The 13,999-nt window shown below is 44.0% G+C and overlaps 1 protein-coding gene across 1 annotated transcript in view; it reads left to right on the forward strand.

Moving 5' to 3' along the window:
- The first annotated feature begins 311 nt into the window (after positions 1-311).
- Positions 312-13,999, forward strand: part of LOC131130810 (filamin-C-like) — a 32,270-nt gene continuing 18,582 nt past the window's right edge. Inside the window, exons 1-19 of the mRNA XM_058074827.2 lie at positions 312-979; positions 4,660-4,908; positions 7,504-7,601; positions 8,934-9,084; positions 9,208-9,326; positions 9,396-9,473; positions 9,558-9,720; positions 10,223-10,423; positions 11,179-11,316; positions 11,470-11,596; positions 11,668-11,804; positions 11,868-12,061; positions 12,136-12,249; positions 12,537-12,680; positions 12,827-12,950; positions 13,142-13,302; positions 13,387-13,477; positions 13,568-13,737; positions 13,811-13,928. Coding sequence (XP_057930810.2) covers positions 610-979; positions 4,660-4,908; positions 7,504-7,601; positions 8,934-9,084; positions 9,208-9,326; positions 9,396-9,473; positions 9,558-9,720; positions 10,223-10,423; positions 11,179-11,316; positions 11,470-11,596; positions 11,668-11,804; positions 11,868-12,061; positions 12,136-12,249; positions 12,537-12,680; positions 12,827-12,950; positions 13,142-13,302; positions 13,387-13,477; positions 13,568-13,737; positions 13,811-13,928 — 2,947 coding nt within the window. The 5' untranslated portion in view covers positions 312-609. The remainder of the gene's footprint in view (positions 980-4,659; positions 4,909-7,503; positions 7,602-8,933; positions 9,085-9,207; positions 9,327-9,395; positions 9,474-9,557; positions 9,721-10,222; positions 10,424-11,178; positions 11,317-11,469; positions 11,597-11,667; positions 11,805-11,867; positions 12,062-12,135; positions 12,250-12,536; positions 12,681-12,826; positions 12,951-13,141; positions 13,303-13,386; positions 13,478-13,567; positions 13,738-13,810; positions 13,929-13,999) is intronic.

The raw sequence follows: 13,999 nt of genomic DNA on the forward strand, positions 1-13,999 counted from the left end.
TCATTAGAATGTGTAGGTGTGCCTAATAAAGTGACATGTGGGTGTATAGTAGGTATCTCATTTTCTTTTCTGAGCTTGGTTGTTCAGCCTCTTGGGGGGCTGGAAGGAACAGACATTATCAACAATCAACCCCCCCAACACACACACACACACTAGACTCCCAAACGGGGGCGTCTAAAAATAACCTGCATGCTTTGACTGCTGTCCTCGGACCAATCAACCCCCCTCCCAAGCCCAGTAAACCGAGCCGGACCCCCGGTCGCCTTCTGGATGAGCACATAGACCATGATCGCAGGGTCTGAATGACGTGTCCCTGGTGGTGGTGGTGGTGGGGTCTATATAAAAGCGCCAGTTATCTCTGTGGACATTCAAGTTAAACACGCTGCGAGCAGGGGCCACCGGTGTTGCACAACGACTTGTCAAGAAGGTGCCAATTGAATCAAGGAGACGTCCGAAATCGGAAATTTTTTTTTTGCATCCATCAGCGTCCTGACACCAGTCTTCTCTTCGCGAGTTCCAAACTTTTCCGAGTACGCGCTAAACTTTTTTTTTTGCGCACCATTCAACACATAAGTGTGAGCGAGGTATCAAATAAAACCAAGTTCCACCATGATGAGCAACAGCTACAACGAGGAGCCGCAGTACTACCAGGCCGCCGCCGACTTCGGCGAGGAGGAGGACGAAGAAATGCCGGCCACGGAGAAGGACCTGGCCGAAGACGCGCCGTGGAAGAAGATCCAGCAGAACACGTTCACTAGGTGGTGCAACGAGCACCTCAAGTGCGTCAATAAGACAATCGGTGACCTGCAGAGAGATTTCAGCGACGGTCTCAAGCTAATATCGCTGCTGGAGGTGTTGAGCCAGAAGAAGATGTACAGGAAGCATCACAACAGGCCCAACTTCCGGCAGATGAAGCTGGAGAACGTCTCCGTCGCCTTGGAGTTCCTGGACAGGGAGCATATCAAACTGGTCTCCATTGGTGAGTTACTTCCACAGGGGGGGTTGGGTGTGGGGGGACCTAAAATGGTCCATGGTGTTGGGGGTTTCAGCCTTTAGTGTTTTTTGGTTTGCTTTTTTTAACGAAAAACATTGACCTATCAGGTGTGTACAAACCTTTTTCTAATGTGGTGAAATATGATTAAATATCGTGTAATTAAAAAAACCCGCCATGCTACTCCGTTGGTACAGTCCGAATCTATTCCTGTTCCTTCAGGTACAAGCTAACTGGAGGTAGATTACCATCAAATTGTACTTTTCAGAACACATAACAATGATTAACTTGCAATTACATTATAATAAATAAATGTTGTATTGAATTTAAGCGACAAGCAAACATGTCTGTACCATTTGGGCCCTGAAGTAGGTACAAACAATCACTGGAATCCAGTAATTAGCCAAATTAGAGTAGATGTTATGGTACCTCAAGGACACAAATACTGTACCTTTTCTTCTTCTTAATTTATTTCAGACATGCATACTATGTTACATTAATGTATCTCACATATACGCTTACAATACAATACACTTACAATATATATTTTTATACTTACATATATATACACACACATACACACACACACATACGTATATATACATGCAGCATACATACATATACATACACATATATATACATATATATACACACATACATACATACACAACACCTCATTACTACACGTCTGAAAAGGAGCAGGAAGAAGCAAAGACCTTTTTGTAAATATATAGTCATAGGTCAGAATATTAGGTACGGCTGCAGAATGGGAACCAATAACAATGGTTTATCTGGTTCTGTATATATCTGCTATTCGCTAATAATGACCACATAAGTGGTGATTCTTCAAGCCACCTCCCATAAACAAACATATGTTACGGGGAGACATGACTGATGAAGGGAGGCGGGGCCTGGAAAGTTACCGCCGGGTTGTCACTGAGGTCAGCAGGGCGGAACAGCACCACCGCAAGTCTCCTTGACGCTTCGCTGCGTCACAGGCTGCAAATTCACTGAGGTCGTGCTAATGAGCCTGACACAACTTTGTGCAGGCGGGTCAAACACAGCCCGGATGCATGTATTCTGTAAGGTCAGGGGTCAAATGTATACCTTGGAGCTTCAGGATTGGATTTAGAAATGTGTTATTAAAAAATGGTGGGTTTCACTTGCGTGGCCCTTTTGGAATTTGTACTTGGAGCAACTTATGAAATTATTATTATCATCGTATTATGATATTATAGCGTTCTAACAGCCCTATAGTTGCCAATAACACAATCAGCACCAACTTGTACACCTTTGCACATATTAACATTCCGCATGTGTCGAAACAAAATTGTCTCAAAAGATTTTACTTTAAAAGATAAACAGGTGTCATTGTTAGAATTCCGTTTTTGCATAATAAACAACAGCGAATAAGAGAACAGGATGAGCAGTAACAAACAAACTGGCCACAAACGCACCCACACTCCCAAGTATCATGAAAGTAGGGTATTGTAATTAAAACCATGCTATTTCATCATTCATAAGGTGCTCTGACATTATTAACTAACCTTTCTTTGAAAAAAAAAAACACTTGGCTTCCCACTTTTAGCCACTGTTCCCACTCCCGTCTCGCCTTTCTCTTCTGGCAGCCTGATTTTGCCTTTGTGGGAACATGATGCAGATCACTGTGTACAATGAGTCGCTTAGCAATGGACTGCTATGGCAACCCTTAAAGGAACATTTACCTTTACTCACCACTTCTGCCAGGTGGAATAAACCATTTAGCATTTTTTAAGTTATGTGTAGTATGTCTCAGACTGTCAGCATTTGATTATTATTGAAAATTCCCAGTAAATATGGGTTTTCAATTTAAAATGTATGATGTTAGTTTTTACAAGTGACACATTTAAATAAAAGAACATTTTCTGGCAAATGCACCCCATGGTGGTGCTGTTTGCCCCCCTAAGTTGGATTGACACACTAACTTACCTTATATGAGGTTAGTTAGCCCGTCTACCATGAAATTTGGAACACACACACAGAGGACGGACAAGCACACATCTAAAATTTGAGAAAAATTGGGTGAAAAGCATGGCCGCCATCAATCAAAACATTTTTGCATTGGCACATATTTGTATTTGTCTTTCATAGCATTTTGAGAGCAATCGTGTATAATATTTGGACATGACTGTAGCTAACAAAGAAACAAACCAGCCTGAACTCACTGGCAGATTACATAAGTAACATTACAAAGATAACTTGATCTAAAAGTATATTTTGGTGATTAATGAGGCCATATTTCAGCTGAATTCCCAGCATGACTGAAGCTTTGCTTGGTTGACTATGAAGGCCACATCGACTCTATATGGGTGTGTCCCAGTAGATCAGGGCAAAGGTCACAACAGCAGCTCAAAAGGCTTCGAGGATAATGTACTGGATCATGTTCATGTGTGTTGCGCAGACCCACAGAAAGGTCTGGTGGGGCTTCTGGATGACAAAGCTCATGGAATTGTTTGACCTAATGCCCTGTTCATCCGTGCACATACTATCAGAGGCAGTAAAAAGCCACAAGCCTCCAGTCGCACATATGCGCCTGTGTGTGCTCACAGTTGGCCGCCGAGTCACGCTGTGCCACTTTTGCTACACCTGACCGTGTCACTCAAACAGCCTCTAGAATATAACACATGAAAAGATCACAAAAAGCAGCTGCTCAGCCACAGAATTTCTTACTAAATTTAAATCACATTTGGAGAAAACATCTGTAAATTTGTTCATAGCTTATTTGCAAAAATGACATGGTGTGGTTACTGCACTTGACCCCATTGCACAAAAACTACAGGTGGAAGTAAAAATCAAATATTGTATTCAAACCTTTATTCTTATCCTCACCAATATTGTACAGGTTCCTGTTATGCTCATGGCCACCACTCCACACAGATTCTTAACAAAAGCAATCCAGATAAACTGAATAAGTTGTTCCATGCTCCACCCTCTGTAAAGTGTCATGGAAATCAACCAATAAAGTAGCTTTACCTAATAAGTCTAATTAACACGCAAAACGCCATAAAAAATATATAGCATTCTTGGCTGACTTAATCAACTGGCAATTCTCTGCTGACCACATAAAAAAAAAAAGCCAAGCACTTCTCTGAGGTTAAATGATGGCATTCCTAATTTAAAGCGTCTCATTCCGCAAACTTTCCCTCCAGGCAACTTTAGGAGGAAATAAAGTGCACTACTTTGCCATTGATGCGAGCAATCTCCACCCCTTTGATTTATCGCACACCGGCGCTCCCACTTTGGGAGGTAATTGAAATCCAAGTAGTATTTATGCAGAGAGGGATCCACTTCCACATATCCTCAGCTGTCACTGTCTTCAGTGTAGCATTGTGACCGCATGACAGATTGTTAGGGGTCCTCTGCCAGACAGCTGTCTGGAAGAAAGGAGCTCACGGGCCAAGGGGGGGTGGGCAGTGTAGACGCATTAGATTGCTGTCCCCTCAGCAGTCAATCATGGTTGTTTATATACCTACTCAGAATAGCCTGGTCAGCTCTGCTGTGCTAAACTGATAAAACATGCCCAGTGTAGCTATTAAATCTCAATAGCTTGTTTTTCAGCTGAAAAGCAAAAAAAAAAGAACTTTCAAGTGCTGTGAGTAATAATTTACACTTGTGTTCTCACTCCACAGACAGCAAGGCCATTGTTGATGGCAATCTAAAGCTGATCCTGGGTCTTATCTGGACTCTCATCCTACACTACTCCATATCCATGCCCATGTGGGATGACGAGGATGATGAGGAGACAAAGAAGATGACACCCAAGCAGCGCCTGCTGGGCTGGATACAGAACAAAGTGCCGCAGCTGCCCATCAATAACTTCAACCGAGATTGGAGGGATGGCAAAGCCCTCGGCGCTTTGGTGGACAACTGTGCTCCAGGTGAGAGAGAGAGAGAGAGAGAGAGAGAGAGAGAGAGAGAGAGAGAGACGCAGTGTTCACGTCCATAGGTAGAGCTGCACAGTCATATACAATACAAAACATAATATTGCTCAATTTTGATTCCACTGTCAGAAGGTATGCATTAGACTATAGCTCTTATTGACCATGTTTTTGTAACATTTACAACAGGTAACTTACATTTTGTGGAGAAAAACATCTTGCAGCATAATCTGGTTCAAAAACACATTTATTGTAAAATGAGCTGAACATTCAATTCCGTTATTTCCCAGCTAGACATTCTACAAAATGTATAGTCATGTATCAGAAACGTTTCACCCTTAGGCATCCATTTATAATATTTTGTTCACTCTACAGCCGAGTGGTTAGCACGCAGGCCTCACAGCTAGGAGATCTGAGTTCAATTCCACCCTCGGCCATCTCTATGTGGAGTTTGCATGTTCTCTCTGTGCATGTGTGGGTTTTCTCCGGGTACTCCGGTTTACTCCCACATTCCAAAAACATGCTAGGTTAATTGCTGACTCCAAATTGTCCATAGGTATGAATGTGAGTGTGAATGGTTCTTTGTCTATATGTGCCCTGTGATTGGCCGCCTCTCGCCCAAAGACAGCTGGGATAGGCTCCAGAAACCCTGCGACCCTCGTGAGGATAAGCGGTAGACAGGGACAAAATAGTAGAAACAGCTCTCTACAGCCACAATCATAAACAGAGGCAGCTGTGGATGATGTGGTGGTCCATAACCAAGAGGTCCTATGTCTGATTTCCTTGATGACCATTACAGCTAGTGTCAGCCAGACAGAGTGTGTAAACAAAGATGCAAGAATAGTCGAACAGCAACAGGTTTGGTAAGGGAATGATCAAACACACTGGCATCAATATATGGATATATTCCCATTGTACTTTTCTTGAAATTAATGTTAAAATCTCATCTTGTCTCATAAGTGTCTCATGACTCTCCTACTCATAGGTGTTTTGTAGGTTTGTTGTGGTAGTATATGTCAGTTGGTCAAGTCTGAACGCGATCATTCGAAACCCATACGGATCACGATCGCCTGAGAGATGAGTCTTGGTCCACTCTCAAGTGTATTTGGTTCACTTGAGCACAGATGTGAATGCTACATGGACTGGTGTCAAAAAGCATGAACAACGACAAGTATATAAGAGAAAAAGTGCTGGAAGTGATATCTCTCTGTTCTGCTGACAATGGTGCTCTTTAAAAGTATATTTTAGAAGCTTTTGTGAAATTTAAAATAGTAAATATAGCAGACTAAAAATAACATTCAACCAAGTAGATCACATTTTGTTTTGTAATATTTGAATTACATAACGTAATATGTCACAAAGCTGCCCAGTTAAATACTTATGTGCAAATGTTCTTGCACACATCCTTTGGTCCCATGACAAAAATACCTGTGTGAACGCTATCCGAGCGGCATGTTACAGTGTGAAGTGTGACAGTATTAGTTTTATTTGGTTGCTATGGAGGCAGGGCCAAGCATGCATCCATCAGTAGATTAGAACGTTATCACCTTCAGAGAGAATTTGCCTCCTTGGCATCTCTTTTGCCACCACAAACACCACATTGAGACATCAGCCTGTGTGATCAATCCTGGGAGACCAGGTAGTGTCAGTCGGTACCAGAGAGGGTTGCTGATGGCTGGACCACGTCTCTGCCAGCTGTCCCACAATGACTGAAGCTGTCATCCGGCCTGAGTGAGGCCCACGTCTGACTTTACTGCCTTTAGTACACCCCCAAATTTGGCCACCATTCTCCTCGTCCTTCTATGCTGAAAGGATGCTTGGCCAGGCAGGGATATGACACAGAGATAGGAGGCCGAATCACCCCCCTCCCCCTTTGGAAGGCAGACGGGTAGCCGCAGGCAAGCAGAACACCTTGTTTAACTCTGTTTACATGAGAGGCGAGGAGACGCATCTTTCAGCACTGCAACGTTGCCCATACAAGGTCGTGTTGTCTCATCAGCCTTCCTCGTGCTGAGGCCCTGCTGTGAAGCCGAGACACAACATGCAGAAGCTTTACAGTCAGATGTGCAAAACATCTTAAATCGTCTTCACTGAGATAAAATCAATATTAGAGACTTGTTTTAGTAACCCCTATGGCTTTTTCATACAGTTAATTCCATTGTTTTTACACTGTTTTCTACACCTTGCCACCTCTCAACACATGCAAGTCAGCACTCATAATACTCTGTTCTTGTGTCTATAATAATTGATAACAGTATTCTGAGGTTGCAGTGGCCTTTAAGTGAGAGGCCCTCTCCATCGTCAACACTAATCCAATTTAGTTATTAGCAGCACAGGGGCAAGTTAGCTTCAGCACGCCTGTCGAGGTTGTTTTCTTTTGTCGAGCGAAGAGACACCTTCATTGTCGCACATATTGAACCGTGCCGCACCAAAGCAATGTGCGCGTAAGGTCATAGGACCTTGTAGCTGGAGGTGTTGTAGAGATAGCGGCGACAGCCCAAGTGGGGCCTCATTATGGCGGTGGCGGTGGAAGCCAGTTCACAGTGTGTGTGTGTGCAGTAGCCTTCGACTAATGGCTTCTTTGCATTCTGTTAGGTTTGTGTCCTGATTGGGCCGAGTGGGACCCAAACCAGCCTGTTCAGAATGCCAGGGAAGCCATGCAACAGGCTGACGACTGGCTGGGAGTGCCTCAGGTAAGATGCATAATATAGACAACTTTCATTTAACTGATGGAAATGTGAGATATTATCATTAGTTTTTTAACTGGCAACACACTTTCAGACAGTATTGAAGTTGGGATTTTAGCACATTCAATTTACTCACTAAGTCGCTAAATTCGAATACAACGACATGCAGGCAGTGAGGAAACTTTGACAATGCCCAATGATGGAGCAAGCAGTCAAACAGAGTATTGACATTCTGAACAGAATCCCAACCCTCAGTGGAGGGAAGAATACATGGCACCTGAGGTAGTGAAGTCCTAGTTTTGCAGGCCTCAAAAAGTGGGAATATTTTAGGGAATATTTTATGCTCATCCTAATTCATATGAATAAAGTTCATGAAAGCAACACAGCTAAATGTGGCCCAATACTTTTGCAAAGCACTATATTTTACAGCCTGTTGCTATAATTAAAAGAGCACCAGTCATCCCTAAACTGTTTAATCCTGGAGACAGTTTTAAAACGGGAAATTTTTACAAGTAGAGGATGCTTTATGGTGATGTGTAGTAGTGAGCGTGTAGGAGTTTTATTTTGCTTCTTTCCGAAATGTGATCCCTTTAAACACCTTCCCGAGCTGGCCTCTAAAACAAAAGGTGTAAATATGTCGGTGTTCCTTGGAATAACGATGTAAACAGATCAAGAGTGCATTCTTCCATGCACTTCTTTTTCTATGCTCCATCCTTGTGTTGTTTACTGTAGTTGTTTGGTGAAATGGCAAGCGAACTAATCGTCATGCAGGATACGCATTGGCCAGATAGCTGGAGGCTGTATGTCATGGGCCTGACGGCTCGTGGTGTTGTTGGGGTGGGGTGGGGTGTTAAGGAGATGTGGGAGAGGGTCTAGCTAAGTATCTAAGTATAAATCCCCCTGGCTGGCTTATTGAAGGCAACAATCCTTAACCTCACAGGACTGAGGTTAAATATAACCAGCTTGGGGCACAGCTTTGTGCCAGCAAATGATTGACAGACAAAGTGCTAGAGGGACGAGAAGACTCAGTAGTGGTGCTAATAGATATGTTTATTTCTTGCTAAATCCCATTGCACTATGGTTATCAGAGAGGGGTCTTAAAAGGGTCAACCAACAACTTATTCCAAATGGTATCTGTTATTTTAGCTGACTGTAAATACTCTGTGGTTCAGTATCGTGTTTTATCTGTTTGCTCTTCAAGTGATAGCAAATGACAATAGATGGTGTTGAAAGTTAGGTTAGACCAGTGGTTCTCAATTATTTTCTGTCATGCCCCCCATAAGGGACAGACATGATTATTATTTTATTTATTATGCCGTTTATCCATTTCCTCTTTAGGTGATCGCTCCTGAGGAGATAGTGGACCCAGATGTGGACGAGCACTCAGTGATGACTTACCTGTCTCAGTTCCCTAAAGCCAAACTCAAACCAGGAGCCCCTCTCAAAGCCAAGCAGCTTTTCCCACACAAAGTCAAAGCCTATGGACCTGGTGGGTAGTTCGCCTGGGATGAGATCACAGTTAATACAGCAATCATCCATGGGTTTCGTGTCATTTTGTTTTCCATCAGCATGAATCAAGACATGTGAGTGGTACTTTTGTTTCCGTTGGTAGGTATTGAGCCTCATGGCAACAAGGTGCTGCACCCTGCTGTGTTCACCGTGGATACTCTGGAAGCAGGCAGTGGGGAGGTCTTAGTCTATGTTGAGGATCCAGAAGGACACAAAGAAGAGGTAAGTTACACATAAAGATGGAAGACTGCAGTTCACATCTCTCATCATCATTTGTTCCTTTGGCTACAGGCTAAAGTCAAACCCAACAAGGACAAAAACAGAACTTACACCGTCACCTACGTTCCTAAAGTTGAGGGTCTCCACAAGGTTAGACCAAGCTGCTTTTGTATTTATAACATCTCTATAAAAATATCTTGCTGACATGGTGTTTTTTCCCACTTGAACTATCAGGTGAAGGTGTTGTTTGCAGGCCAAGACACTGACAAGAGCCCCTATGCAGTAAATGTGGCAAAGGACATGGGCGACCCCAGCAAAGTTCACGCCCGAGGACCCGGGTTGGAGCGCACCGGGAATGTGGCCAACAAACCCACCTACTTTGACATCTACACAGCCGGTAGGAATGTTACATATGAATACAGAGCATGAGAGGTTGAGGAATGTTGTTGTTGTTCCACTACTTGTGAGATAGTGAGATACATGGCTGGAACATATATTTGTTTGAGCATCTTGAGGACGGAAAACAGTAGCACCTTAGGCAACAAAGGTTTTTCATTTTTCTGTGTCTAAGTTATGCGTAAATGGCACCGACATGGACAAAAAGTGAACTCAGCAACTGTCCGCCTTTTGAGGTAGGATCAGAGCTGTGTCACAGGTGGGATTATACCTGTGTGGAAGGGAATTCTGCCATGCCAGAACGAGCCTGTGAAGTGCAACTGTTGTGACAAGTACTTTATTCATCAAAGCGACTGCCATGTACATTGTCACACATTTAATTATATAATTGTGAGCTGTTGGACTGCAGTATGAGCGCTTGCTTATACCTTGCTTACCTTGAGTTCTGTGCAAAAGGCTCGTGCAAGAGAGGCTTACTATTTTTCGTGTTGTCAACCCTCTAGGCGCTGGCAATGGCGACGTCAGTGTGGTCATTGTTGATCCTCAGGGGAAAAAGGACACCGTGGAGCTCATCCTGGAGAACAAGGGTGACAGCGTGTTCCGATGCACTTATCGCCCCGTGATAGAGGGTCCTCACAGCATCCATGTCCTGTTTGGAGGCCAGGAGATCCCAAAGAGCCCCTTCACTGTCAACATCGCCGAGGGTGAGCAATGTGTTATACTGGCTATTTTTCTTTGAGACAATCACATTTTTTACCGGGCTGGTGGGGTGATCCATTCCATCACAGTTATGTTTCCCCAGGAGCAGCCTCCAAGTTTCAACGATAACCCTTCTTATCTGTCATTTCTAGCACCTCCCGTTCTTCCTCCCACGGGAGCGCCATTGCAGATAATCCCTCAGTCAGTGCGCACTCCTCCTGGAATGAAGGCCCCCCCCCATAAAAAACCTGTCCGCCCAAGTTAGTATGGCCCACTGGGATGCTGGGATGAGACTTTGATCATTGCTCAGCCTAAAATTCCCCCCAAAACCGTCTGTGCCATGCTTTCTCTATGGTGGGGGTGCACAGCAGTGTTTGATCCAAACTTCTTGCAGCCTGCAAGCTTTTAAAAAAAATTGAGATGCAATGTTCTGCATCCTTCTGTCTCCCTTTTTTCCACTTTGTTCTTAGCTTGCTCTATTTGCTTGAATCACTCATACATTGCATCCGTCAGCCTGCAAACACTTCTGATTGACAGACTGAACTGTTGTCAAATTGTCACTCAGTATGTCTCCAATGTGTATCGTTATGTAATTGCAAACAGGCATCATTACAGGTTAGCGTAGTTGCAGGTTTTGTCAGTCAAGCTGCAAGGAACTCCAGCTGTATACGTGTATCTTGCTACTAACATCGCTGCCAACTCTGGTCTTCTCACAGTTACTAAATACCATCTTACTCATCCTCGTTGATATTCCTTTCAGCCATGAATCCCAACGCCTGCAGAGCTACAGGCAGAGGCCTTCAGCCTAAAGGCGTAAGAGTAAAGGAGGTTGCAGACTTCAAAGTTTTTACCAAGGGAGCTGGCAGTGGAGCACTGAACGTCTCGGTCAAAGGACCAAGTGAGTCAGACAGATTTCTCATCTTGCATTTCTGGATTGCTTCGCTCTCTTTCTGGCAGCAGGTGCTGCAAGAAGCTCATGCCGAGCAAATGCATAAATGCATAAAATAAATGTTGTCTTGATGAGAATCCATATTGCATTGTTTGTCCCCAGCTGGAGCGCAGGAGCAAGTGAAAGTGCGAGATGTGGGGAACGGCGTGTATGAGTGCGAGTATTACCCCCTTAAGCCTGGTAAATATATAGTCAGCATCACATGGGGAGGACAAGCCATCCCACGCAGGTAAGGGCTTACTGTTGTGTTTTGGAAGTTGTAAATAATACAATAAAGCTCACGCTGCATTATTATTTTAGCCCCTTTGAAGTGGAGGTGGGTGAGGAGGCAGGCTTCCAGAAGGTGAGGGCCTGGGGTCCTGGCCTGAAGACGGGAATGGTGGGAAAATCTGCCGACTTTGTCGTAGAAGCCATAGGCACTGATGTCGGGACTTTGGGTAAGTCTGTCATCAAAACAATGCAAATATCATATCTTGAATATATTCCTTCTTTTTGTGAAGGCTTCTCCATCGAAGGCCCCTCCCAGGCTAGGATCGAGTGCGATGACAAGGGTGACGGTTCCTGCGACGTCCGCTACTGGCCCACTGAACCCGGCGACTACGCCGTTCACGTCATTTGCGACGATGAAGACATCAAGGACAGCCCCTTCATGGCGCACATCCTCCCAGCAGCCAATGACATCTTCCCCGAGAAGGTAATCATTCCTACATCACGGATATTCACATATTCACACATTCACGTTATTAATAAATACATCCAAACACTCAGGTTAAAGCCTATGGACCAGGCTTACAGCCAACTGGCGTTACAGTCAACAAACCTACCGATTTCACAATTGATGCCCGCATGGCTGGAAAAGGTCAGCTCACCATCTATGCACAGGTAAGGATAACTTCATATCTATTTAATATTGACTGGAATTTTGCACATTGGAACCTCATTTATAACACAGAAATAAAAATAGAATAATTCCATCTTTTGTTATTGGTGCCATATTATACTGAGCAACCAGGACAGAGGCATGTTTTTTTCTATAGTTGTCATTGCTTTTTTCCTTTTTGCCTTCACAGGACAAAAGCCTTAGTTTTTTTTAATTGGACGTTAGTGGTTCCTCTGTATATATTTATGTTTATTGTTTGTGATGTTGACATACTTTTGCATCAATTTAGGATGCCGAAGGCTGTACCATCAACATCAAAACCACCGACAAGGGCGATGGTACATATCTGTGCCTGTACACTCCCACCAAGCCCATTAAACATACTATCATCATAGCCTGGGGTGGTGTAAACGTGCCCAACAGCCCCTTCAGGGTAAGACGCATGGCCGTCTACACACACACACACACACACACATACACTGTGTTGCACTCTGAGAATTAAATGGTATTAACAAAAGGACTATGCCAGTCCTACTTTAGCTAACTGCCCTAGCCTCAAGTACACTGTGAATTCATTAGGTGCTGGTCGGAGAGGGTTCTCATCCAGACAGGGTCAAGGTCTATGGGCCCGGAGTGGAGAAGACGGGCCTCAAGGCTAACGAGCCAACATACTTCACTGTGGACTGCAGTGAGGCTGGTCAAGGTGAGTGTGTACAAGAAGATGATGGTGATAAAAACCCTTCACAGCGCAGGCGAAACTTAATGAAAACAGAATGAATGCTGACAAAAGATTTATTTAATTGCGACGACTAAACTAAAGCAATGTGCTCTTTATTCATAGCATCTGATTTGCAACAACCTTTCTTATTTATTCTCACTACTATGTCCTAATAGGAGACATCAGCATTGGAATCAAGTGCGCCACGGGGGTGGTTGGCCCTGCCGAGGCAGACATCGACTTTGACATCATCAAGAATGACAATGACACCTTTACTGTCAAGTACACTCCCCCAGGCCCGGGCCGCTACACCATCATGGTGCTGTTTGCTGACCAGGTAAAATGAGCTTATGTAACATCACCTCTGGAGAGGTTCTTTTTTTTGATTACTAATGAATTTTCTCATGATTTACCTTGTCAGGAAATTCCCATCAGTCCATTCAAAGTCAAAGTTGACCCCTCCCACGATGCTGGCAAGGTGAGAGCAGAGGGCCCCGGACTCAACAAGACAGGTGAGGTTATGAGCAGGCTATTAGTAGTATGGTCATAGAACTGATGGTTGGACTGAAAATATAAAATATGACCCAATATGTGCGTTACAGGAGTGGAGGTGGGAACGCCAACCCACTTTACCATCTACACAAAGGGAGCAGGCAAGGCCAAACCAGAGGTGCATTTTGCAGCCTCGGGCCCAGGAGAGGCGGTCCGTGACTTTGAAATCATCGATAACCACGATTACTCCTACACAGTCAAATACACCGCTCTTCAACAGGTAGAGCCTTCAAGTCCATTTGTGTTAGATCTGGATACAGAGATGACTCATTTTGTTATGTTTCTGGTTGTAGGGAAATATGGCAATCAAAGTGACCCATGGAGGTGATCTCATTCCGAAGAGCCCCTTCCACATCACAGTGGCACCAGCCCTTGATATTGGAAAAGTGAAAGTGGAGGGATTGGATACGAGTAAGTACAAAAATAAGGAGACCTTTGCCAAGGCCAAACAATCCAAAATCATTACTGTTCCACGCTAGACC

Source organism: Doryrhamphus excisus, linkage group LG1 (genome assembly GCF_037039965.1).
Source record: "Doryrhamphus excisus strain RoL-2023G ecotype Guam linkage group LG1, RoL_Dexc_Guam_v1.1, whole genome shotgun sequence".
In the NCBI taxonomy this organism is placed as follows: Eukaryota; Metazoa; Chordata; class Actinopteri; order Syngnathiformes; family Syngnathidae; genus Doryrhamphus; species Doryrhamphus excisus.